Raw genomic sequence first — 27,682 nt, forward strand, 5'->3', positions numbered from 1 at the left:
CCTAACCCCTTGCCTCCTCTTGCATCTGTTTCCATGCTTGGGATTACCTGGGCTAAGGGAGAGCCAAAGGGTGACTGGGAACAGGAGTAGCTGGGAGCATGAGACGTTAGTTCCTACACAGGGCAGTCCAACTTGGGGGCCACTGAAAACACCTAAGAGGCCCAAAGAACCCAAGTTCCCTGGGGCAAGGCCAGCAGCTAGTGAAGCAGCCATATCCTTCAGAGACTGGATTCAAATCCAGGTCTGCTTCTTTCTGGCTTTCCACCCTTGGGCTCACCTCACAGAGCCTGTTTTCTTATCTGTGAAATAGGGATGATAGAAAAACATATACATTGTAGGTAAACATACATTCAGCAACTCCTAAGTATCAGGCAGAGTTCTAGGTGCTAGGTATGCAACAATGATCAAGACACAGTCCCTGTCCTCATGGAGCTGACATTCTAGTGGGGAAAAGATAGACAATAAGGAAATAGATGTAAGGCCAATGCTATAGGCAACGAAGTCAACTAAAACAGGCATGGTGAGAGAGAGTGGTGGGGCTGCAGATGTAGATGGGGAGGTTGGGGAGGAGGAGACAATTGAGCAGAGGCCACTTGCTAGGAGGAAGTGTTTTAGCAGGGGGAACAGTGAGGGCAAAGGTTAAGGGAGATGATGTATGGCCTTAGCACAGGGCCTGGCCCATAACAGGAAGTTGTTGGTGATAATGATGCCTTTTGGCTGGTTGCCTAGGACTTGGGAACAGGGGCAAGGATTAAGCCAAGGGAAAGAAACTGCTTCTCCCGGCCAGGCCAGTTGCCCCTGCAGGACAGATGGAGGTAATTTGTTTCCCTTGGTTACAAAAACTCATCTTCCTGAAGTGCTAGGAAATGCCCCACATCTAGTGATTTTCCATTCCTCCCAGTGAAGAGGGAGCAGAGCCCACACGTGGTCAGAGGACTGTCCTGCTGGGAGGGGCAGGTGGCCACAAGACGCTTCCTCCACAGTCTCAGGGCCTGGTCATCCCAGGTACGAGAGAGGTCAACAGCAAAGAATGGCATATTGACTTGTCGGACTTAACACCAAAAATAGCACTGCTGACCTTTCTTGAGGGCTGACAAGGTGGGCAGCTCTGTGCTGAGTGCCTCACATAAATGATCTCATTTAATTCTCCCAATTCTTTGAGCTTGGTACCATGTTTCTCTCCATTTGACAGATGAGGCCACTGAGGCTCAGAGGTGATAATTCACTTGCCGAGGGCCACAGTGGGTAAATGGCAGAATCAGCCTTGAACCGAGGTGCCTTGATTCCCGGAGCCCACTCATGCAGTGTCCAAGAAGGAACGTCCGTGAAGAAGGTCGAACCCATGATACCCTCTGATCCCAAATGTGGAAAAATGACTTTTTCATACAGCCAGGGATTGGGAGAGGCCATGGAGCAGGATTGATTTATAGTTATTAAAATACTGAATTATTAATAAATAAAACAAAAGTGAAACTCTATTGTGTGTCAGGCAGAAGGAAGTATAAGTAATGCCCAGCATGGCCAAAGGCCTAGAGGTGGGAAGCCTGGGCTTTTCGGAACACATGACTTTAGACTATGGTTCTGTCCACACTGTGCTTCTGGACAAGCACCTCTTCTCTTTGGGCTATAGGTTTCTTCTGTGTACGAAATGAGAATGTATTGATGCCCGCTTTTCCCGGTGGGTGTGAGTCAAAGGAGAGAATGTGTGTGAAGCGGTCTGAACGGGGCCTGCCTTGCCCATTGTCCTCAAGGAGTGGCCCTGGGGGGTGAGGCGTGGGGCTGGGGGGTGTGTGTGTGGGAGGGTACAGATTAGGCAAACTGTAGCATCCATATAAGGTCACTAAGAATGAAAAACTTGAGGGCAATTTTTTACATGGAATTATGGAATTGGGACATTTACTTGGCAATGGTAAGTACTCAAAATAATTAAGAATTCACCAATTACAACTGTGGCAAAAATGAGCGTGCGTTTTTTTCTTTTTTTTAATACATTTATTTATTTATGTATTTATTTTTGGCTGCATTGGGTCTTCGTTGCTGTACGGGCTTTCTCTAGTTGCAGAGAGCGGGGGCTACTCTTCGTTGCGGTGTGAGGGCTTCTCATTGCGGTGGCTTCTCTTATTGCGGAGCACGGGCTCTAGACACATGGGCTTCAGTAGGTTTTTTTTTTTTTTACCTTTTTTAAATATAAAAGTTTTATTGAGATATAATTCACATACCATACAATTCACCCATTTAAAGTATAGCAACAGAGCTGTGTAACCATCATCACAACCAATTTTAGTACCTTTTCATCACCTCAAAAAGAAACCCCATAACCACGAATAGTCACTCCCTTACCACGCCCTGCCCCAGGCCTGGGTAACCACCAATCTACTTTCTGTCTCTATAGATTTGCCAAATCTGGACATTTAATATAAATGAAATCATACAATATGTTGGGCTTCAGTAGTTTTGGCACGTGGGCTCAGTAGTTGTGGCTCGCGGGCTGTAGAGCGCAGGCTCAGTAGTTGTGGCACACGGGCTCAGTAGTTGTGGCACACGGGCTTAGTTGCTCCGCGGCATGTGGGATCTTCCCAGACCAGGGATCGAACCTGTGTCCCCCGCACTGGCAGGCGGATTCTTAACCACTGCGCCACCAGGGAAGTCCCAAGCATCCGTTTTGGCCATATTACAATGCTCCATACAGGAGACCGTCCATGCAAAATCTCACTTATCTTCACGACACTTCTGTGAGGTAGGAACCATCTGCCTGTTTTACAGATGAAGAAGCTGAGGCTCAGGGATATAAGACTTTTGCCCAAGGACACCAAGGTTAGTAAGTGATTGCAGGGCCTGCCCTCTCCATTTGATCACGCTGCCTCTCATCACGCTGGACCCCTGAAACAACCCAGCGTGGTGGCGGTTGTCATTGTCCTTTTCCGGGTGAGGAGATGGTGCGGCTTCCTGGCACCATCCTTAGCCTAGAGCATGGCTTTCGGCTCTGTATGAGTCAAGGTCCTACCAGAAAAGAAAAAAGACCAGTAAGATATATTTTGAGGAATTGGCTGATGCAATTGTGGGGTCTGGCTAGGCAAGTCTGAAATTTGTAGGGCAGGCTGGCAGGCTGGCAACTCTCAGGCAAGAGCTGATGCTGGGGTCAACAGGAGGAATTTCTTCTTCCTCTGGGAAACCTCAGTTTTGCTCTTAAGGCAGACCCTCATTATCATGGATAATCTCCTTAAAGTCAACTGACTGCAGATGTTAATGACATCTACAACATCCCTTCACAGCAACACCTCAATTAGTGTTTTATTAAATAACTGGGTACTATAGCCCAGCCACTTTGACACATAAAATGAATTACCATCACAGGGTCAGACAGACCTGGGCTTGAGTCCTGGTCCTACAACCTATAGGCTGTGTGACCTTGGGCAAATTTATCTGCCTCTCTGAGCCTCAGAGTCCCCTTGTCTGCCAAATGCAGTGATAGTGCTTACTACCATCATTTGTTGTGAGGATTAAGTGCAATGATGTAAATCAAGTACCTTCATCCAGTGCCTGTCATATAGGAAAAGGGGAGACGCACACAAACATTGATGGTCTTAAAGTGGGTGTTTTCTGGTTGTAGTGTAATTGCTTGTTCCTGTGTTTGACTTCCATTTTACACTGGTGGCTCCTGGAGGGCAGGAACTGCATCCCCTTCATCTCCTATCCTGTTTCCTAGCTCAGTCCCTGACTCTGAGGAGGCATCACTGAGTGTTTCTTAAATATCTAGTTGGCACTTTGTTAATGAAATTCCCTCTGTGGGGTTCTTGGGATCTATAATAAAAATCCCCCAACTACAAGAGGGAAAGAAGACATGTAGGAACCTCAGGCCTCTGTTTCCTCTAGAGAAACCCCTTACTTTTCAGCTTAGTAAGTCTTTCCTCCAGGGAGCCTTCTTTGATGCCTCCTCTGTGTTCCCACAGTGTCCTATGTGTCCCCCATCAGAGACCATACACTTTTCAAACCGCTGATCGCTCATTTCTCTCTCTCTCCCCGAATGAGGGGGTGTCGGGTGGAGCAAGCATCCTTTGTTTGTAGCTGGAGCCCCAGCCTAGGGTCTGACACTCATGCAGCATGTCAGTACGTGTTTGTAGGAGGGACGTGTCCTATTTCCAGAGACCCATGGGCCGACATGCCACCCTTAAGGAAATCTGCTTTCTCAGGGCTTCCGTTGGGTCTGGCTGCCCCATGCCCTGGTCCAGCCATCCTTATGCCGGAAGCAGAGCCAGGGTGATGGAGAAGAGCTTCTCTTCCCTGCATCCCATGAGCATGTTGTGGTTCTTGAACTGAACCGAACAAGGTGTCTGCCCTGTTTATTGCTGAGTGCACCCTGGTCGGCCTCCCTGCTCACGTGCGGCTCAGGAGCTCTGTATAGCCTGTTCCAGTCCTTAATCTTCTCTTGTGACACACTCGCTGGGCCTCGTTATAATTAACCACTTTCCTCCCTCAGGCTTTGCCAAAACTGAGGTAGCTAATTCATTTCTGGCCTCTCGCCACTCCTGTGAAATGGTGGGCAGGGTTGTAGCTCCCAGCTCTTGCTGCCCAGCCCTGCTTGTTTTGCCAGCCAGAAGAGCAACCACCCTTTGTCTACAAATAGAGGGAGCCCCAGCTGGACCCTGGTTGGCTGGCAGTTGTTTTATTTAAACTGTTTATCCCCCAGCGTGGGCAGAGCCTTTGGGATCACTGCTGTAGCTCTGCCTTGGTTTCCTCATTTGTAAAACAAAGGGGTTGAACTTGACAGACAGGGAGAAGATGGGGTAAAGTCAGGACTCTGGGTTCTGGAGTCAACCCAGGCCTAACCTAGGCCCTGCCACTCCCAGCTGCGGGACTTTGGGTAAGTTACTTCATCCCTCTGAGCCTCAACATTGCTCACCTGTAAAATGGGGAGAATAATGCTCACCTCCTGTGATGGTAGATTCAGTGGGATAGTGAACACCCATATGGCCCTTAGCAGGGCAGCTGGCGCATAGTAAATGCTCAGTAAATGCTCTCATCAGCCATCTTTCCTTTCAGTGCCAACATTCTGTACTCCTGATGAAAAAAGTTGTTATGTTGGGAGAGCTGTGGAGTGGAGCAATTTTAACAGACATTGCTTCTGTGTTTTAGGCCATGGCTGTCAAGATGATTAACCCCTCTGTATCAGTTTCCTAGGGCTGTCATAACAAATTACCATAAACTAGGTGGTTTAAAACAACAGAAATGTTTTCTTTATAGTTCAGGAGGCTAGAAGTCTGAAATCAACAGGGCCATGCTCCCTCTGAAGGCTCTGGGGAAGAATCCTTCCTCGCCAAGCTTCTGGTGGTTGCCGGCAATCCTTGGTATCCCTTGAGCTTGCAGCTGTATCACTCCAATTTTTGCCTCTGTTTTCACATGGCCATGTCCCTCTGTGTGTGTCTCTGCATCATATTGGATTTAGGGCCCACCCTAATCTAGTATGACCACATCTTAATGAATTACATCCGCCAAGACCCTAATTCCAAATAAGGTTACATTCTGAGGTTCTAAGTAGACATGAATTTTGAGGGCAACTGTTCAACCCAGTACACTCTCCAAGGCTCACTTTCCTCTTCTGTATGAAGATGATAATAGTAGCAATTTCATAAGGTTGTTGGAGTGATTAAATGAGATAATCTATGTAAATGTCATGGTAGGACACAATAGAATACATCAGGCCTGTGTAAGCACTGAGTCAGTGTAGCTGCTGTGATGGAGATGGTGGCAAAGATGATGACAGTAATGGGAACAGTTCCATCCATGGACCCACCCTACATTGGTTAATCACTGGACGCAGGGACATAGCATGTAGGCCAGGGCCTTGTCAGGAATTCTGAAGCCTTGGATAGGAGCCCCTGTTTCTTTTTGGCCTCAGCCACCTTGAACCCTCATCTGAGACTTAGCTCCTGGGAGGGCAGCTTGGAGAAGTAGAAAGACCTTGGGCTCTCAGCAGTCAGGGAAACCGATACCCTGTGTAACATTGCACACTTGTCTTTCCCTCTCCAGGCCTCAGTTTCCCTATCTGTAAAGTGGGAGAGGAGGTTTGAACTCAGTGTTAGATCAGAGCCTCTTCTAGTGTTGAAGTTCCAGCACAGGGCTGTGTGTCCCACCCCAATGGTAGTAGGTTACCAAGGGCCAGGAAAGGAGTCAGGAGCCTGGGACCCCAGGGCAGCTCATCAGGTGTCATTCTGGGCCCATTTTCCTCATCTGGACAAGAAGAGAAGCCACTACGATATGAGTGTGCCAGGCAGTGTGCTAGGGACATCGTAGGCATGAACTCATTCCACACTCACCACACCCTGGAGAAGTAGGATGCTTATACCCACTTCACAGAGGAGCATACAGAGGCTCAGAGAAGTTAGAACTCGCCCAAGGTCACACAGTGAGAGGTCGAGCTGGGGCTTAAATCTAGGTGTGTCTGGTGCCAAAGTCCATGCTTCTCCTTGGCTGCGCTTTTACTGTATCAGTTTCCTAGAGCTGCCGTAACACATTACCACGAACTTAATGGCTTAAGACAACAGAAGTTTACCCTCTTACAGTTCTGGAGGCCAGAAGTCCAAATAGTGTATTCAGGGCTGCACTCCCTCTGAGGGCTCTTGGGGCGAATCCTTCCTTTCCTCTTCAGCTCCTGGTGGCACCAGCAGTCCTTGACTTGGGACTGCATCGCTCTTATCTCTAATCTCTGCTTCCATCTTCACATGGCCTTCTCTTCTCCCTGTGTGCCGTGTGTCTCTTACGAAGACACTTGTCATCAGAGTTAGGGCCCACCCATATAATCCAGGGTGGTCTCAAGATCCTTAACTTAATTACATATGTAAAGATCCTTTTTCCAAATAAGACCACGTTCACAGGTTCTGGGGGTTGGGACGTGGACCTGTTTTTTAGGGGCCATCATTCAACCCACTACAGTTATTAAAGCCTTGGTGGTGACGGTATCTGCTGGACGTGCAGAGAGCGGGGAATTTCTGGAACGGCTTAGAAGTAGAAAGAGAGGGGGACTTCCCTGGTGGTCCAGTGGTTAAGACTCTGTGCTTCCACTGCAGGGGGTGCCGGTTTGATCCCTGGTCAGAGAACTAAGATCCTGCTTGCCACGTGGTGCAAATAAAAAAAGTAGGAGAGGAACAAAGTTGTGAGCTAGGGAGGCCAGTCTGGGGACCATGAGTGACAGGGGGTGTGGCTTAAGTTGGTGTTCCACCAGCAGTGATGTCAGTGAGGTAATAAATACGCAAAAACCACATCTGAAAAAAAAAAAGAAAAGAAAAGCAAGTAAAAAAGGAAAAAAAAAAAGAACCCTCCCCCCCACCCCCACCCTGCCACATCTGGGTATGGTGAATACAGCCAGCCATGGGGCGGAAACCTGAAAACTTGTCCACAGAGGCCACCCTTCCTGTTGTGACATGTGTCTACATTAATGACTTTGAGGTTATAGATCCCACAGAAAATGGATTTGGCCTCCCTTACTTGCCTGGAGAGATGGGACAAGGCCTGGCCTGAGGGCCTGTGATGTGATTTACCTGCATCATCTTGGGTCCTCCCTTAACCTAGAGGGTGGTATCATTTTTACTCAGAGAATCACACTCTTGAATGCATGAGGCCCAACCGAGATGAGGGCTCCAAGGAATGGCTATACGGCGTGAGAAGGCAGCTCACCAACCAGCCATAACCCCTAACACATACTGAGCACTTGTACTAACTCAGGTCTCATCATAGCTGGGTGAAGTGTGTACTGTTTGTTTTTTATTTAAATAAATTTATTTATTTTATTTATTTACTTTTGGCTGCATTGGGTCTTCGTTGCGGTGCACAGGCTTCTCGTTGCGGTGGCTTCTCTTGTTGTGGAGCACGGGCTCTAGGAGCGCGGGCTTCAGTAGTTGCAGCACGTGGGCTCAGTAGTTGTGGCTCACGGGCTCTAGAGCGTAGGCTAGGTAGTTGTGGTGCACGGGCTTAGCTGCTCCGTGGCATGTGGGATCTTCCCAGACCAGGGATCGAGCCCGTGTTCCCTGCAATGGCAGGCAGATTCTCAACCACTGTGCCACCAGGGAAGCCCCTGTGTACTGTTAATATCTTTATTTTCCAACACGTGGAAGGGAGAAGGGTTAGGTTTAGATTCTGTGATTCTGTGAGCAGAACCAGGAAAAATGGTGCCAGGTGAGAAGGAGGCAGTTTTCAGCTCAAATAAAACGAAGAAGTTGTTATCCTGTGAGTGGTCCCAACAATAGGATGGACTGTGCCTACAGGTGGTGAGTTCCCTGTCTCTGGATATACTCAAGCAGAAGCTGCGTAGCCATTTGGAGTGCCACAGAGGGAATGCCCTCACTGTGAAGTTTCCTTCTATCTCTGAGATTCTAGGAATTTTCCCCAAGGAAACCATCAGATATCCGTGTGCACAAAGATGTTTATCACACTATTGTTTATAATAACAAAAAAGCAGAGACAACCTACATGTCTTTTAAAGGGGGATTTATTAAGTAACTATTCAGGAGCTTTAGTGTCTATAAGTGAGACTAGCTCTAGCCTGTAGTCTGTTTTTGTATGGTCCTTGGGCTAAAGATGGTTTTTACACTTTTAAAGGCTTGTAAAAAAAAAAAAAGAAGAACAAAAGCAAGAAACAGAAGAATATGCAACTAGGCCTATCAAATATTTAGGCCTACCAAGCCTAAACTATTTACTCTCTGGCTCTTTACAGAAAAAGCCTGTTGACCTCTAAACTAGAATAACAATCGGTCACCAAAAATTATATTAATTTGTATCTGTGGATATAGAAAGATGGTCACAGCATATTTTTGAGAAGAAAGAAACAGGTTATTTAATAATGTTAGAACCAGATCCCATTTATATAAAACAGGGCCTGTGTGTTTGCCTGTTGTCTGTTAATGATAGTCTGTACTATTGATGTTGGTTTTTAAATTTTCTTTATGAAGTGATTCTGTATTGTTTGGACCTTTTATAGTGAGCAGCTGTTATTTCTGAGATCTCACAAAACATTGGGGAGTTAATTTTATTCCACAAAACATTGGGGAATAAAATTAACTCTAAATGCTCCAGCAGTCCACGCTGTTAGGGACCAAATGAGTTTTGATCTAGGCTCAAGCATTTTGTTTGATTTGGTTCCTAAGGTGCCATAAGGTCGGTCAGACAGAGGGTTGGTGCTCTTAGCTTGTTGCTCTTGCTGTTATTGTTTTTAGATCTCTTGCCCCGGCTTTGACCCCCATGAGCTCTTGTGCGTAAGAGGAAAAAAAAATACCCCTCAGTTTAGTTAAAAACAAATGAGCTGCTTTGGGTAAATGATCTGACAACATTTCCCTTTGCAGTGGCAGAGCTGAGTCACTGCAGATTCAGGGCAGACAGGGTCAGGCCCAGGTGTCCTTCAGGGGACCTGGGTTGGTCCAGGTTAAGGATAGAAGAGAGGAGGGGAGGAAGGGAGAGAGGGGGAGGCGGAAGGAAGAGCTGTCCTAATTTGTCCCAAAGCTCTTGGGTCTGTGACTGGTTACTTCCAAGAATCAGGGCTCCTGACTGTCCCACAGGGAGTCCTCCAGTAAACACTATGTCCTCTCTGCACAGCATGAAGGGGACACGGTTCCTGCCTGCAGCACGTCCCAGTCTAGTGTGGAGGACAGACACGTCGATGTTCATTCATTCAACAGACGTGTTTTTTTTGTTTGTTTTCTGTTTTCTTGGTTTTTTGGCCACGCGTGTAGGATCTTAGTTCCCTGACCAGGGATTGAACCAGGGCCCCAGCAGTGAAAGCGCCCGGTCCTAACCACTGAACCGCCAGGGAATTCCCTAACAGATGTGTTTTGAGCACCTGCTCTGAGCTGGGCGCTGCTGGAAGTCCCAGGCACATAGTGGTGACCAAGACAATGCCACGCCTTCGGGACCTTATGTTTTCCTCGTCAAAGAGAATACGTGAGGGGCGCACAATTTGGGTCCTCAGGGGAGAAGCTGAAACTGAAGTCCAGAGCAAGGCACCGGGGTCTCAGGGAAGAGCACGGGGTTTGAATCTCTGCTCAGCCTCTGACTGCAACTGTGGACAAGTTCCTTTACTGCTCTCTATAAATCGGGAATGATAAATACTGTCTACCCTGTAGGGGTGCTAGGAAGATTAAATGATGTGAAATGCTTTCCCAGTGCCTGGCAAAGAGTCAATGTCCAACAAATGTTTATTATTCATTAAAAAAACAAAACACAGGTGTAAGAAGTACATAAAATAATGTCTGAGAAAGACCTGGCACGTAGTTGTTGTACCACAATACTGGTTGCCACCCCCTTGTGACCAGAGGTGTACGTTTTGTCCTGAATTGACCTCTCCTCCTTGCCCCACTGAGCCCCATCGTGGTGCCTGTGACATCGTTCTGACGTTTATAAGTCTGTCTCTCCCCGACCCTGCCTGGGCTGTGAGCAGATCTCCAAACCCTCGCAGGGTTGAGGAATGTGTGAAAACAGGCGAAGGCTCTGGAGGCAGCCCACCTCTGGACCAGTTCCCTCCCTTTGGTCCCGGCCTCCAGAGTGGTCCCCTCCCCATGGCCAACGTGTGATAAGCTAGCGCAGGTGGCAGGTGGCAGGGAGACAGTGAACAGTGACGTACGGACTCGAGTGCTTATAAGTGTGGGCTCTGGAAACCAAGTCTGAGTTTGAATGCTGCCATTGTCACTTCCTAGCCGCGTGTCTTTGTATGAGCCATCTAACTTAGCTCCTCTGTAGAACGGGGACGTTCCATGCATGGTCTTAACACTCAGGGTTGCAGTGAGGATGAAATGAAATCATGCATTCACTGCTTTTGGCATAGTGCCTGGTACATGAAAGAAAAGACAGAGAATATTGCTTAAAGAAAACAAACCACCCACCCAAAGCTGTCAGACCAGTCCCATCAAGGCCCTGTACAAAGGAGAGACCGTTTCAGCCTTCTTCTGGGCACCAGGCATTAAGACGTCAGCACGCTGCCCTGGCTTTGCCTGGGGGAGGAAATTCTTACTAGGAGCTTCCTTGTCGGTTGAGAAGCCCAGCTCTCCAGAGACCCAGGAGCGTGTGTGGATTTAATGTGGCCTGGGTTGTGCGTCAGTCAGAGAACATGCCCAGTCGCCATCAAATTGAAGGAAAATGGTAGAGGTGGTTGTGTTCTTCCCTGCCAGGGGGGCTTGTTTGACAGATGATGGACTGGATTTAGGGCTCCGAAACCAACATGGTCGGCCACTTGGTGCTTCATATAAGGGTAGCCTCTGTGGGGTCTGAGAAGGATGGTTGGGAGCAAATTCCCCAGTGGCTATGGAATTCAAGATGAGCTTAAAGGGGATTTTGACCTAGAAAAAAACCAAAGAGCTTCCCAAGGCATTGCAGAGGCAGTAGAGTTCACCCCCAGGGTTAGGTCCAATCCATAGAGGATTGAATTCTATGAGAAAAAAAAGCAAAAAATTTCAGGGGAAATAAACCCAAAAGGGCTGCTAATTCTTGTTTGTGTGCTGGCTAGTAAGCTAGACGCTTTCACATGTGTTGGCTCCTAAAAAGCATGATTACACTGAAATTACCAATGAGGGAAACAGCTTCAGAGAGGTGAAGTAATATATTCAAGATCACACAGCTAAGTATGTTGAGGAGCTAAGATCCGAGTGGCTCTAAAGGACTCCCTCACCAAACTCTCTAGCTTAGAAAACAGACACAGTGAGAGCACTTGATTATAGCCACAGCTTCTTTTTTTATAACGGTACAATACACATAACATAAACTTTACCATTTTAACCGTTTTTAAGTGTACGGTTCACTGACGTTAAGTACATTCACACTGTTGTGCAGCCATCACCACCATCCATGTCCAGAACTTTTTTTTATCTTCTCAAACTGAGGCTCTGTACCCATTAAATAATAACTCCCCATTTCCCTCTTCCCCCAGCCCCTGGCAACCACCATTCTACTTTCTGCTGCTATGACTGACTAATCTAAGTACCTCATATGAGTGGAATCATAGAGGTTTTTGTCTTTTTGTGGGTGGCTTATTTCACTTGGCCCAATGTCCTTAAGGCTCATCTATGTTGTAGCGTGTGTCAGAATTTCCTTCCTTTTTAAGGCTGAATAATGTTCCATTGAATGTATAGACCACATTTTGTTTATCCATTCATTCGTCAATGGGTACCTTTTGGTTATTGTGAATGATGCTACTTTGAACATGGGTGTACAGATATCTCTTCAAGACCCTACTTTTAATTCTTTTGGATACATACCTGGAAGTGGAATTGCTGGATCATATAGCAATTCTATTTTCAATTTTTTGAGTAATTGCCATGCTATTTTTCACAGTGGCTGCACCATTGTACATTCACCCAACAGTGCACAAGGGTTCTAATTTCTTCACATCCTCATCAATAATTGTTATTTTCTGTTTTTTTTTTTTAATAGTAGTCATCCTAAGTGGTATCTCATTGTGGTTTTGATTTGCATTTCTCTAATGATTAATGATGTTGAGTATCTTTTTTTTTATAGCTTTTTAATATGATTTTTTAAAATTAATTAGTTAATTTTATTTATTTATTTTTGGCTGCGGTGGGTCTTCGTTGCTGCTTGCAGGCTTTCTCTAGTTGTGGTGAGCGGGGGCTGCTCTTCGTTGCAGTGCGCGGGCTTCTCATTGTGGTGGCTTCTCTTGTTGTGGAGCATGGGCTCTAGGCACGCGGGCTTCCGTAGTTGTGGCTTGTGGGCTCTAGAGCGCAGGTTCAGTAGTTGTGCCGCACGGGCTTCGTTCCTCCGCGGCATGTGGGAACTTCCCGGACCAGGGCTCGAACGCATGTCCCCTGCATTGGCAGGTGGATTCTTAACCACTGAGCCACCAGGGAAGCCCGATGTTGAGTATCTTTTCATGTGCTTATTGGTCGTTTGAATATCTTTAGAGAAATGTCTGTTCAAGTCCTTTACCCATATTTTAAATCCAGTTGTTTGCTTTTTTATTGCTGAGTTGTAGGAGTTCTTTATATATTCTGGATATTAACCCCTTATCAGATATGTGATTTGCAAATATTTTCTCCCATTCTGTGGATGGCCTTTTCACTCTGTTGATAGTGTCCTTTGATGCGTAAGAGCTTTGACTTTTTTATTTTAATAAATTTATTTTATCATTTTATTTTATTTTATTTTTTGGCTGCGTTGGGTCTTTGTTGCTGTGCGTGGCTTTTCTCTGGTTGCAGCGAGCAGGGGCTACTCTTCGTTGAGGTGCACGGGCTTCTCATTGTGGTGGCTTCTCTTGTTGCGGAGTATGGGCTCTAGGCGCATGGGCTTCAGTAGTTGTGGCATGCGGGCTCTAGAGCGCAGGCTCAGTGGTTGTGGCACACAGGCTTAGTTGCTCCGCGGCATGTGGGATCTTCCCGGACCAGGGCTCGAACCCATGTCCTCTGCCTTGGCAGGCGGATTCTTAACCACTGCGCCACCAGGGAAGCCCCAACTTTGACTATTGATGTAGTCCAGTTTATCTATTTTTTCTTTTGTTGCCTGTGCTTTTGGTGTCATATCCCAGAAGTCACTGCCAAATCCAGTGCACAAAACTTTCCCTCTATGTTTTCTTCTAAGAGTTTTATTGTTTTAGCTCTTACATTTAGGTCTTATATCCATTTTGAGTTATTTTTTAAATATGGTATAATATAAGGGTCTAATGTCATATCTACAACTTTTTGAAATAGGAAAAAAAAAAAAGGAATTAGAGACCAACAGTAGGATTTTGAGATGTGGGGAAATAAGTAATTTATCTTCCTAGGAAATTCATTCTCTCGCCCATTCTTGCTCTGCCCTACAACTAGCCTCCACACAGTAGTCAGAATGACCTTTTGAGAAACACGCATAAATCAAACCACATCACTCCCCTGCCTAAAAAGTGCAGCAATTTGTTCAGTGTCTGCCCCCTCCCTGAGACCATAAATTTCAAGAAGTCAGACTGCCATCTTTACTCCTATATCCGTTACTCAGTGCCTGGCACATACCAGCTGCTCGATTAATACCTGTTGGATGAGTGAACAAACCTCAGCTTATAATAAGCTCACATTCCTTGACTTTTTGGAATGTGGAGGAGGAAGGAAGGTAACAACCATGGAGGGGCAGAATAGCCAAGTCATTACCAGGTGTTGGCCCTAGACTTCCTGAGTTAAATACCAGCTCTGCCACTTAATGGCCATGTGACCTTGGGCAAAGTCACTTCATCTCTTGTGTCTCAGTTTATGTTCTTTAAGGTATGGCAACACATACTTGGATGATGAAAAGCAATTCAAAGAGGAGGAACAGGCTAAGAAGGGGTGAGGTGTGGGGCTGAAAACAGGGGCAGGGAATTGATTACCTATAGAGAGAGCAGTGAGACCCTTAGTCCCCCGTCCCTTGTACCCTGCACAGTCAGGTGGCCACCCTTCCGCTCTGCAGGAGGTCAGGGTGTTTTCCTTGGAGAAGTTAACCTGGAGGAACTGAACTTGGGACCAGTAGACACAGAAAGGGTCAGAGTGAGATACCAAAGGAAAAAAATGGAGGTTTCCCAGACCCCTTCTCCAGCTCTGACAGCTGACCAGAATCCTGACAGCCAGAAGTGTGCTCCCCAGGCAGGAAATAGGAGGATTCTCTTCTGAAGGCCCCAAAGAAGAGACCTACAGACACTGATATTTAAATGTTCCTAGTGTAAAAGCCAGATCTTCATTCAATCCCCGTAGAATGAAGCACACCAGTTGACAGCCCCCCACCCCAAGAGCTATCAATTAATTAATTAGGGCTTCACTCAAAGACCAACCTTTAGTCACATATCACAGGATATTTGAAGGAAGTCTACAGGACAAAAGAGGGAAGCCAAAGCAGACAAATAAAGAAAAATGTTTGAAGCAGATAGACAATGCAGAGAGCAGAAGAAAATACAAAACAAAAATTATTAGTATCCTCAGGGAGAGTAGAGAAGATATTATATCCATGAAATAAGATGCTATAAATGCTATATAAAAAGGAACAATAAGAGAAGAAAGTGCACTGGGAAAATAAAACATGAGAGACAAAACAAAGTTTAAAAAAGTCAGTAGAAAGGTTGAGAGGTAATGAAAAGGAAATTTCCCAGAAGATGGACCAAAAAGATGGAAAATAAAAAAGATAAGAAAATTAGATGATCAATCCAGGGGACCCGATATCTGACTACCAGATTGTCCAGGGATTCCAGAGAAAGCAGAGGGGAGGAAGTGATCAAAGAAATGATGAGAGGACATTGTATACTGAAGGGCATAAACCTCAGACTGAGAGGACCTAATGAAAAAGAGCCATCCTAAGGCACATCATCACAAATGTCAGAATACTGGGAATAAAAAGAAGGTCCTAAAAGTTTCAGGGGTGGGGAGGACAGATTACATACAAAACATCAGGAATCAGAATCGTTTCAGATACCTCAGTGACAATACTAGAAACTAGAAGATGAGGGAGCCATGCCTTCAATTTTCTGAGGGAAAATGATTTCCAATCTACTCTTTTGTGTAGAATGAATGAAATCAGAAGTGAGGATAGAAGAAAGACATTTTCAGACATGCAAGGGTGTAAAATTTTTACTTCCTATGTGCCCTTTCTTAGGAAGTGACTAGAGAGGATATGCTCCACTAAAATAAGGGCATAAACCAAGATAAAAAGACTTGTAGCCCAGGAAACAGGTGTGCAGCTTGTCTAGAAAGCAACCAGTCCCAGATTGAAAGGGGAGGAGGGAAGCTCCAGGAAGTGGATTCACTAGAAAAACAAAAGGAACTGATAGATTATGTGACTGCATGGAAAAGGCATTTTATGGGTCTGCTGGAGTGTTTGAAGAGATTTATCAATATGTACACAGAACTAAGCAAATGAAAAAAAGATAATTATTAACTCCAGGAAAAACAAAAATCAGTACTAGAAAATAAATGTAACTATAGTATGCCATTTGGCTCAGTGGACAGTATCTACAAAGTCATAAGAATGTAAACCCTGTGGAGCTTCCCTGGTGGCTCAGTGGTTAAGAATCCGCCTGTCAATGCAGGGGACATGGGTTCAAGCCCTGGTCGGGGAAGATCCCACATGCCGCAGAGCAACTAAGCCTGTGCGCCACAACTACTGAGCCTGTGCTCTAGAGCCCGCGAGCCACAACTACTGAAGCCCACGTGCCTAGAGCCCGTGCTCCACAACAAGACACCACAATGAGAAGCCTGCGCACCGCAATGAAGAGCAGCGCCCCCTCGCCGCAACTAGAGAAAGCCTGCGCACAGCAACGAAGACCCAACACAGCCTAAAATTTAAAAAAAAAAGCTTAAAAGAAAAAAAAGAATATAAACCCTGAAAAAAAGTAAACCCTGAATATCAATTTAGCTAAAAATTTTTAAATTGTGGTAGAACTATATTGGGAGGATGGAGAGAGGAAGTTGTGTAGTGTAAGAGAGTTAATCCTCATCTACCATATTAGAGGGTTGTGGAGGATCTTAGTAGTGTTCACTAATATTTGGTTCTCCCTCCTTCTGGGCACATGAAAGACTACTTACTTCTCAGCCCCTTGCAATTGGGTGGGGCCATATAACTAGTTCTGGTCAGTCAGCTTCAGGTGAAAGTACTGTCTTGCAGCTAGAATGAAGCTTAGATGACCCTGTGGCTGTCCCTTCTCCCTCTGTGGTGACCAGGGAGGCCTTGGGTTAAGATAGCAGAGCCACAAGATTGAAGCAGGCTGGAATTGCCTCATGGAATATGGTTGTGCTGGAGACACTGAATGGATTCTGCAAGGGTAAGAAATAAAGCTTTTTTTGTGTTAAGCCACTGAGATTTTGGGATTGTCTGTTGCTGCTGCATAGCCTGGCTTAACCGAATACAAACTTCAACAGGTACTGTCTAAAACAGATACATCAAGAAATAGACATTTAAGCATATTATTTAGAATTATGGAGATAATCACTAGAAAAACAATTAAAAACATTAAAAGTGGTTGCCTCTGGTGAGCAGGACAGAGAATTGAGGATGGGGTAGGGCAGAGGGGCAAGTGTTTTCATTATCGTACTGTAACACTAGGTAATTGTATTACATTGGCAGAAACCACATATATGCGGTTTGGAAGGATTCCTGCCAAACCATCACAGTGGCTGTCTCTTAGGAGGGAGGGCTTGCTAGAATGAACGAGCATCTGAGGGAACCACAGATGTGGCTGGATGTGATGGGCAGGCACAGTGGGAAGGGAGGCTACCCAGATGGAATACCAGTGTGAGGAGTTTGGTTTTTATCCAGATGGCAGTGGGGAGCCATGGAAGGATTGTAAGCGGTAGAGTCGAATCTGCCTGCGAAAATCTACCTTTTCATGTGGAAGATGAAGGGTGGGGCAGGGAGCCTGCTGTGATGGTTCCCGTGAGAACTGAGGGGGCTTGGACTAAGACATCTGGACCACAAATGTCTATTGAGAGCCTGCTATTTGCCAGGTACCATTAGTAGGCCTGACGATACAGCAGGGAACGAGGTGGGCTAAGTGCCCTGCCTTCAGGGAGCTTACGTGGGCGAGAGAGGCAAAGGGAGAGAAAAGAAGAGAAAGTCAGGGGGTGGTTCGTGCTGTAAAGAAGAAGGAAGCAGCGTAAAGAGAGGGAAGAGAGGATACTTAAGATAGAGAGGGCAGGGCAGCTTCTCTGAGGAGGAGATATTTGAATAGAGTCCTGAATTAAGTGAAGGAACAAGCCAGGCAAAATTTGGAGGATGAGGGTTCCAGGCTGAGAGAGCAGCAGTCTGGAGGCCCTGAGGTGGGATGGGCTTGACGTGTCCAAGGAACAGCAGAGAGGCCGGGATCGTGGGTGGGGGGCACATCCATCAGAGGGAAGGTTCTGGGAGCTGAGACCCAAGAGGTGGTCAGGGCCAGTTTGTGGAATGTGGAGGAACTTTGGGGAGGCCCTACGGGGCTGAGAGCCAGAGAGTGGCAGGATTTGCCTGAGGAGGGGAGGAGGACGGGGCTTGACAGCCGGTGAGCCGTGGGGGTGGTGGGGAGGCCTGTGATTGGAGGCCTCCCTCTCCCTCTGCTGGGGCCCCGCCTGCCAGAGTCGGCTGTGCCTCAGCCCTGCCTGGACCAGCTACAGCAGCTTCATCACCCGCTTCCCAGCGTCCCAGCCCCCTCTGGGAATTGAAGGATCCTTCCCAAATCAAAATAGCAAGCAAAGAACAGCCTCTGATTGTTCTGCGTAAAAGAAGTGAAATTAGACTAGTCAGCTGTGGGGTTGAGGCGGCCTCCCACACAACTGTTCCTGCACCCGCTGAAGGCAGACTTCCCGGGACTTGCAGTTCTGCTGTCTCCAAGCAAAACTTTTTGCTTCTCCAGCCCAGGGCAGATGACAGTTATTTGGGGAGGGAGTGGGACAGATGCTGGCCCTGGAGGACCATGAAGGAGTCAATTTTTTTTTTTTAACCAAAAAAATCAGTCCCTTCATGAAGGAACAGCCTTAGCTGATATGAGTTCGTTCAGTCATTCAAAACACACTGGGTGTGCTCATCCTGGGTGCCCCGGGCTCGGCATGGTGTCAGGGGGATTCCGGCCCAGAGGAGTAGAGGCACACAACGTGCTTCCACCCTTGGTGGAGGGTGGAGAGAGCACTGTCTGGGAGCCGGGCGGTCCAAGTTCTCACCTTGGTTCTGCCGCTGTCGCTCTGTGACCTTGGGTTAGTTTCCCGTCTCTCCCCTGTGTGGGCTTTAGGCTACATACTGTTTCTCAAACTAAACTCCGTGAGAATCGTGTGTGTGTGTGTGTGTGTGTGTGTGTGTGTGTGTGTGTTGTCTTGTTAAAGATGAAGATTCCCGGGCCTGATTTCCAGAGATTAAGATTGAGAAGGGGACTTCCCTGGTGGTCCAGTGGTTAAGACTCTGCGCTTCCAATGCAGGGGGCATGGGTTCGATCCCTGGTCGGGGAGCAAAGATCCCACGTGCCACGCATGGCCCCCCTCCAAAAAAAAAATATTGAGAAGGTCTGGGGTGGGGTCCAAGAATTTGCACTTCTCACAGGCTCTTCCGGTAATTCCTTTGGGAGTCCTTGGACCACACGGTAGTAAAATCACTTCCCCTCAATCTCTCAGGGCTCTTCCTGCTCTGAAATGTGAGGAGTTGCTCATGCAACCCTTCCCTGGGTTTCTCAGATCATTCCAGGGGCATGAAAGGCATCCTTACCCCTGCCTCAGTGTGCATGTGTTTCTGTGATGATCACACTGCACGGGGATGGTCTATTTCAGTGTATTTAGCCTCCTCCAGGCTATCCGGTGCCCAGCCCAGGCCCTGGTACAGAGGCGTTGTGACTATAAATGTTGGCCCGACAAGGGGTCAGCTGTAGTGCAGGCAGCTGGGCGGCAGCGTAGAGCATGGAGGGACGTTGCAGAACTCTGGGTGCCCAGCTTGTTGCAGACATCTGTTGGACACCTGGGCTCATGCCCTGGGTCAGATGTGTGACTCTGTCACCTGCTCCCCTTCCCCACAGCTGGGTGAGTCCAGCTACCTGGGGATAAGATGGTCTGGATGGGACCATAGACTGGGAGCCCTGGTCTACCATGGAGAATACCCAGGCAGTCTAAGGCCCCAGCCAGTTTGCCCTGGCTTCCTCGGAGCTGGCTAGTCATATTCCCAAAAGGCCAGGTCAGTGGCAGAGGCCAGAGGGTCAGGTCGCTCTGGTCTAGCCCCCAGCTTCATTCTTATATATGAAGAATAATAACAGCTATCACATACTGAGCACTTACCATGCTTTGAGCTCAGTGCTAAATGCTATATCATCTCATTAAATTTTATAACAACCCTATGAGGTTGTGTAAAAGACTTAGGACAAGGCCTGGCTCATTGTCAAGGCTCAATAAGTAGCAGCTATCAGAATGATTAAGCTTGTGAGATAGACAAGGCATACTTTTACAGTTATGGACTGTACAGTTTTTTACAGTTATGGACACTGAGGCTTAGAGAGTTCAACTTACTAGTCTAGAGTCACTCAGCTAATAAATAGTAGAGGCAGAATTAGGACCTAGGCCTGTTTTCCTCTGGAGCCCAGCTTTATCTTTAACCATATTGCTTAGAACCCCTGGGAAGATAAGGGTTTTTCCTCCAATACCTCCTGCCAAAGTTACCCCCTGCCGGAGAACTCCTTTTGCATCTGTTATAGTGGAAAGGAGTGATGCTGAATCAGATAGTTCCGGGTTCTAGTCCCACTTCTGCCCCTGACCTTTTGTGTGATGTTTGGCAAGTCATTTTCCCTCCCTGAGTTTCGTGTGGAACTGAAATCTGTGAAATGGAAAAATTACAAATGCACTTCCTTTTAAGGTACACGAAGATGAAGACGGCCACCAACATCTACATCTTCAACTTGGCCTTGGCAGACGCACTGGCCACCAGCACACTGCCCTTCCAGAGTGCCAAGTACCTGATGGAGACGTGGCCCTTTGGGGAACTGCTTTGCAAAGTTGTGCTCTCCATTGACTACTACAATATGTTCACCAGCATCTTCACGCTCACCATGATGAGTGTCGACCGCTATATTGCCGTCTGCCACCCTGTCAAGGCCCTGGACTTACGCACACCTGCCAAGGCCAAGCTGATCAACATCTGCATCTGGGTCCTGGCCTCGGGTGTTGGTGTACCCATCATGGTCATGGCCGTGACCCGCCCCCGGGGTGAGTGAGGGAGGGAGCCTTGGTACAGGTCACTGACCACAGGAGGCAGCTCACGGGCCTCTGTGGGTTTGCAGGCCACTTACCAGGGTGGGTGTAAGTGGCTCACCAATGGAAGTATGGATTGCTGATCAATGAAAGTGTGGATGTCTGGCCAGTGGGACTGTGAATAGTCAACAAATGGGAATGTGAATGGTGGACTGTTGTGAGGCTGCATGACTGGTCGGTGGTCATATGGGTCGCTGGCCAAAGGAAGTTTATAAATGGGATTACAGATGGCTAGATGTGTGGATGACTGACCTTTAGGGAGATGGATGGATAGCCAGTGGGGTGAGGGTGTCACTGACCAGTGAGCAGTGCGGGCCACAAGATCTGCAATCCCATCCCAAATTCCCTTCCACCCCATTGCCCCAGATGACCAAAGCAAGGCCTAGAGAATGGCCTGCACAGAATGACAGGTGCATTTCCTCAGAGTAAAATGATAATTAGTACAGTAACCACCTGTATCAGTCAGGATGGCTGCTGTAACAATCTCCAAAGCTCCAAGGCTTAACACAGTAGAAGTTTCTCACTCACATTACAATCCAATGTGAGTAAGCGGAGGAGGGGCTTTATTCCACACAGTCATTCAGGGATCCAGGCTCCAAATGATGGTTTTGGATGCAGTGTGCTGGCATCTGGCCAGCAGATGAATATGGGAGTGGAGAGAAATCACAACCACTTTTAAATGTCAGGGCGCATCACTTCCTAGTGATGGCTGGTCACATGACCCCTACTTGATGTAAGTGGGAAAAGTAGTTTAGCAGGGTGCCAAAGACACTGGTCACTAACCTGTCTGATCCACACTCTGTCATGGAGTGTTGAAAAGATTAAATGAGGTTATATGTGTAAAAGACTTAGGACAAGGCCTGGCTCATTGTCAAGGCCCAATAAGTAGCAGCTATCAGAATGATTAAGCTTGTGAGATAGACAAGGCAGGGACTCCTACCTCCATAGGACCGAAAGAAAACAGAATCAGAGAGGTCAGGTGGTTTACTTAGGGTCACATAGCCAGACATTTGGTAGAATCTGGCCTAGAACCCAAGGTTCCTGCCCCCATATCTGTTGCTCCTTTTGGCTGCTGGGGTGAAGGTTTGTGTTGTGGTAGGAGAGGGAACAGGCTTGGTGGGAGGTTTCTTGGCCACCCTCCGCTCTCACAAGGGTAGACCTCCTGGTGCCTTATATAGTCTCTGTGTGATTAGACTTGACTCACCAGCTGGGCCCTCACTGTCAGCCTTCAGTTTCCAGGCCATTAACTGCAGCCCTCCTGGGGCCAGGCCAGATGGGCCTCCTCATCCCCAACCCCCACACACACACACTCTCTTACACATACACATACACTCCCCCAGTGTGTGTCATTGGCACTCAGTTCTGTAAGCCACTTGCTGTGTGACCTTGGACAAGTGCTGTTCCTCTCTGGGCCTGCTTCTGCCATCTGTACAATGAAGTCCTTGGGTTCAGTCATTGGTGGGGGTCCTGCCAGCCTAATGTCCTGTGGACCCACTCTGTCTGTGGATCCCAGCCCTTTTCTTACAACTCTCAGGCTCCAAGTCTACTGGGTGGGTCCTCAGATTCCAGAATCCCAAGAGGTCCTGGAAGTCCCCTGGGCTAGCCTCAGCCCTGTATCTGAATCCCATAACGTCCCCTGAGGTGCTCATCCAGCCCAAGCCCACACTCCCAGAGCAGGGAGCTCATTCCATCCTAGGTGCCCCTCTTATCTTTGGACAAGTGTGGCAGTCAGAAAGTTCTTGACATTAAGCTGACATCTGCCTCCTTGGCCCTAGCTCTGACCCCCGGACTCCCACATGTTTCTGCTCCTTGGCCCTGTGAGTGCACCAAGTGCTTGAACGCCACTGTGCTAAATGCTTTCCATGCCATGGCCCATTTAATCCTCACAACAACCCTATGAGTTTAGGTACTGTGTTAGTCCCACTTTATGGGAGCTCTGGTAGAGGTTCAATAATTTGCCCAAGGCCACATCACACAGCAGGGCCTGAGCCCTGCTCTTAACTCATGCTCTCTCAGTCAATCCTAGCAATATTTTCCCCATTGGAGCTACTTTGGAAATGTGTGGGGTGTTTTCAGTTATCATAATGACTGACTGTCATTTAGTGGGCTTGGGCTAAATTATATCATTATCATTATATCACTGCTGCCCATGTACACAGAGGCTGATATATCACTGCTGCCCATGTACATAGAGGCTGATAAAGGGACTGGGAGAGAATATAGAAAGCAGACCTCCTAGGTTAGGGCCAATCCTGCTGAGGTCTTGAAGGATGAGTAGGAGTTCACCAAGTGCAGAAGTGACGGAGGACATTCCGGGTAGAAGAATCACCTTGAGAAAAGGCCAGGAGGAGGCAGTGGGACTTGACTAAACCGAGAAGGGTGGGCGAGCAGGGAGACAAGGTCCTTAGGCCCACGAGCCCCTCACCCACTGTCTTTCCTTGTTTCCCCGGCCCAGACGGGGCAGTGGTGTGCATGCTCCAGTTCCCCAGCCCCAGCTGGTACTGGGACACGGTGACCAAGATCTGCGTGTTCCTCTTCGCCTTCGTTGTGCCCATCCTCGTCATCACCGTCTGCTACGGCCTCATGCTGCTGCGCCTGCGCAGCGTGCGCCTGCTCTCTGGCTCCAAGGAGAAGGACCGCAGTCTGCGGCGCATCACGCGCATGGTGCTGGTGGTGGTGGGCGCCTTCGTGGTGTGCTGGGCCCCCATCCACATCTTCGTCATCGTCTGGACGCTGGTGGACATCGACCGCCGCGACCCGCTCGTGGTGGCCGCGCTGCACCTGTGCATCGCGCTCGGTTACGCCAACAGCAGCCTCAACCCGGTGCTCTACGCCTTCCTCGACGAGAACTTCAAGCGCTGCTTCCGCCAGCTCTGCCGCACGCCCTGCGGCCGCCCGGAACCCGGCAGCTTTGGCCGCGCCCGCGAAGCCACGGCCCGCGATCGGGTCACCGCCTGCACCCTGTCCGACGGTACCGGCGGTGGCGCCGCCGCCTGACCCCGCCGGGCCGGCCCGCCGCGCGCCCCTCCGGAGTGACCCGGCGGCGGTCATGCGGAGTTCTAACGGGGGCGGGGGCCGCGACGCGGAGTGGGGCGGAAGGGGGCCGCTGGTCTGGAGATGGGGCCCCTGCAGTGGGGTGGACCTCTGGTCTGGGGAGGGCGGGGGGGGGGGCGGGGGGAGGATGGGGCGGCGGTGCCTCTAGGCTGAGCTCAAGGTCAAAGGCTTTGGGTTGGGCTGGGGAAGCTAGCGAGCCTAGGGGAGTGGGACCTGTTGCTCTAGGATTGGGCGCCTAGACGGGGCCCCCGCGCGGGGGGCGGGGCCTCAACCTCGAGACAGCCACGGGTTCTAATTGCAGCTGGGCTTGCAGGAATTGGGGTCTGGCCTGAGACGTGACCCAGGACCAAGGAGGGGAAGTAGTGAGGACGGTGGAATTGAGCTTCAAGATTGGGCCTCTGTGTGGTGGGGAGGGGCCCCTTCTGGGGGTGAGTCGAAGGACAGGACAGCGAGGCTGCGTCTACAGCTCCAGATTGGGCCACGAGATAGGGCCTGTGTGCAGGGCATGGGGCCTCAATTTGCGGTAGAGTACCAACCCCGAGTTCCAGAAAGAGGCGGGGCTTGCGGAGCCCAGGTCCAACTTGGCATCTTTATAAACAAAGAGAAAATAAAATAGAAACGTTCTACCTTTTCTCTCCTTGACAGTCGTTTCCCTGGAATGGGCAGGGATGCCCTGCATCGAAGTAGTGTCTCCAGCACTGGGTCCCTGTGAGGCTTGGGATGAGACAGCGGAGCAAGGACAGAGGCTCCAGGATAGGGTAGCAGGACAGCGCCTCAGATGGGGTAGAGTCCCAACAGGAAGGAGTAGGGAGGGCCTGCGGATCAAAAGCCAGAGTTGCCCGTCGGCCTCTGTGCCAAGGGCTGGTGGGGGTGGCAGAGAGAGGGGGCTTCTGCTTTGAGGTTAGGTCCTCAAGCTGGAGGGCAGATGCTTTGGGGATCCCCACAGCCCTGGCTTCTCTGGCCCAGGTGCTGGAGGACAGAGGTCCACACTAGTTAGAGCTCCGTGAATGTAAATGGCACCTGGGACTGGGTGGGGGCATCTGTAGCACCAGGGTGGAATTTTCCTTCTCTCAGTCTCTGGCGCCTTGATAAGAACCTCCAGGAAATCCTCTCTCCCTCCTCCCAACAGCTGGCTGCACCCAACATGTCCAGTGAAGTGGAACCACATCCCCTCCCCGGGACCTGACTTTGAAGGAACTGGGGGGGAAGAAGAGTTTTATAACTGCAGTGCCAGCATCAGTGTGCGTCCCCAGGTCCCCCACCTGCTTGAGCTGCCCCCTTCAAGCTGCGAAGGGTGAGGTCCACCAGAGCTAGGCATAGAAGTTTTTCTCTTTGTTTGTTTGGCATTTTATTCAGCCACTGCCAGGTCTTTGCTTCCCCCCAGTATCAGGGTCTGGCCTGTTCCCTGTGCCTCCCGCATGCTTCATCTCCCCACCTCCCCACCTCTCTCCCCTCTCTCCCTGGCACTCTCTCTGTCACACAACCCTGAATCCCTACTGAAGCAGTGTGCTGACATCTTTGTAAAAACAAATTTAATTTTCTTCCCTTTTTGGGACAGATGGAAAGAAATTGATGTCTTTGTCTCAAACAGAAAAAAAAAAAAGAAACGATATACCTCTTTTCCCTTTGACAGTCATTTCCTTGGACAAAAGCCTTTCCGCTGTCTGGGAGGCTGTCACTCCAGCAGGGGCTGAGCTAGCATTCAGGGGCTTTGGCACTTAGGCACCAAGGTGGGCTTTGGACACATTAGGGGTGGGGATGCCCTTAGTGGGCAAAGCATAGTCCCCTTCTCAGGAAGCCCCAGACCTGGGAATTTCCTTCCCTCAGGAAATGGCTCTACTAGGACCCTGGAAGTTGTGGGGCCGTGCCCGGCACTCAGACCCAGGCTGCTAAGCTACCAAGGCCTGGGGTCCTAGCCCACCTAGCCCACCTTCACCATCCAAATGGATCCTTGGACTATAGAGATCTCTGTGTCTGAATGGCGGGGTGTCAGCAAGGCAGGGGACACACTCCTGGACACTTGTTACCACTTGGGACCCCTCCTGCTAGTGCCTTGTGGAGATGTCATAGAAAGGGGACAATTTAGGAACCGGGGAAGACTCCTGAAGGAGGTGATATTGGAGCCAGGGCTGTTTCTTCTCCATGTAAAGACTGTGTCCCCTTCAACCCCTCCTAGGACAGGCCTGTCTCGAGGCTGCTCTGGATCCACTCACTGCCATTTCCTGTGGCTGTAACAGATCTGCCTGTTTTTTTTTTGTTGTTGTTTGTTTGTTTTTTACCACTTCTTATATATAAATTTGTCTTGGAGTCATCAGGGGCTGACTACTTCATGTGTACACTGGGCACTGGGACTTGGAAATGAGTCACATATGGCTCTGCCCTCAGAAAGTTCAAGCCCATGCTCAGACAAAAGCATAAACAGATCTTTGCATCTCAGTGTGATGCATTCCGTGACAGGGAGGGTGGGGGTGTCACAGGGAAGTGCCTCTTCTAGCTTTTTACTGAAACCTATATTTGTAGCAATTCTGGAAGAGGTGGAAAGGGTCAGAGGGCCTTCAAGGATGACTAGGAGTTGACCACCGAGAAGAGAGAACAGCATGTGCAAAAGCATGGAAATGTTCAAGTGCTTGGCAAACCCAAGAAGTTGTGTGTAGCCAGAGTGTGGGGCTTAGCCGAATGCTTCTGTGTGCCAGGCCCCATGCCATGTGCTTGACGCACATTATCCCTCTGATCCTCATGACAGCCCAGTGGGGCAAGTGTATTGCCCTTATTTTATTTTATTTTATTTTTATTTATTATTTTTGGCTGCGTTGGGTCTTTGTTGCTGTGCGCGGGCTTTCTCTAGTTGCGGCGAGCGGGGGCTACTCTTCGTTGTGGTGTGCGGGCTTCTCATTGCGGTGGCTTCTCTTGTTGTGGAGCACGGGCTCTAGAGCGTGCGGGCTTCAGTAGGTGCGGTGCATGGGCTCAGTAGTTGTGGCTTGTGGGCTCTAGAGCACAGGCTCGGTGGTTGTGGCGCACGGGCTTAGTTGCTCCGCGGCATGTGGGATCTTCCCGGACCAGGGCTTGAACCCGTGTCCCCTGCATTGGCAGGCAGATTCTTTTTTTTTTTTTTTTAATTTATTTATTTTTAGCTGTGTTGGGTCTTCGTTTCTGTGCGAGGGCTTTCTCTAGTTGTGGCAAGCGGGGACAACTGTTCATCATGGTGCGCGGGCCTCTCACTATCGCGGCCTCTCTTGTTGCGGAGCACAGGCTCCAGACGCGCAGGCTCAGTAGTTGTGGCTCACGGGCCTAGTTGCTCCGCGGCATGTGGGATCTTCCCAGACCAGGGCTTGAACCCGTGTCCCCTGCATTGGCAGGCAGATTCTCAACCACTGCGCCACCAGGGAAGCCCAGCAGGCAGATTCTTAACCACTGTGCTACCAGGGAAACCCCAGTATTGCCCTTATTTTAGACAAGAAGTCAGGCTCAGAGAGGTCAAGCCACTTACCCCTAAGTCACAGAGCCCGTTTGTTGGTGGTGGCAGAACTCAAGTCAGTGGAACTCCAGGGTCCAAGTTTCCAGTGAATTCCAGGCATTGTTGAAGTAGAAGAGCCTTAGTAGGTGGCATCCTGGGATGAGGTTTTTGAAGACTTAAAGCTAAATGGAAAAATCTGAGGGAAAAGGGCAATTTTCCATGCACTTTTGTTCCTCCTGAAGCTCTCTAAATCTTCACGTTTCAAAGTGTATTGTGCATGATGCATTTTAAAGCTCCAAGTTGACAGTGTAGTTCTAGATCATCACAGAGCTCTCAAAGCGGTGGAGTAGGTCTGGTTTCCTCCAAAATTTCCACTCCTCTCTTTTCAAGAGGTGGGAGGAAAGTTTTTGCCTCTGGTTTCAAAATGTCCTACAATTTCATATCTCTTCTTGTAATAGAAGTAGTCGTTAATTAAGGCTGGAGTCAGATCTTGGCTTTCCCTCTC

General features: G+C 48.8%; 1 protein-coding gene across 1 annotated transcript in view; it reads left to right on the top strand.

Moving 5' to 3' along the window:
- The window catches only part of OPRD1 (opioid receptor delta 1), a 35,087-nt gene extending 11,385 nt beyond the window's left edge, over positions 1-23,702 (top strand). The window contains exons 2-3 of the mRNA XM_059896366.1: positions 20,275-20,624; positions 23,125-23,702. Of these exons, the coding sequence (XP_059752349.1) occupies positions 20,275-20,624; positions 23,125-23,666 (892 nt within the window). The 3' untranslated portion in view covers positions 23,667-23,702. The remainder of the gene's footprint in view (positions 1-20,274; positions 20,625-23,124) is intronic.
- The last annotated feature ends 3,980 nt before the right edge of the window (positions 23,703-27,682 follow it).

Source organism: Balaenoptera ricei, chromosome 1 (assembly GCF_028023285.1).
Source record: "Balaenoptera ricei isolate mBalRic1 chromosome 1, mBalRic1.hap2, whole genome shotgun sequence".
NCBI classification, from domain to species: Eukaryota; Metazoa; Chordata; class Mammalia; order Artiodactyla; family Balaenopteridae; genus Balaenoptera; species Balaenoptera ricei.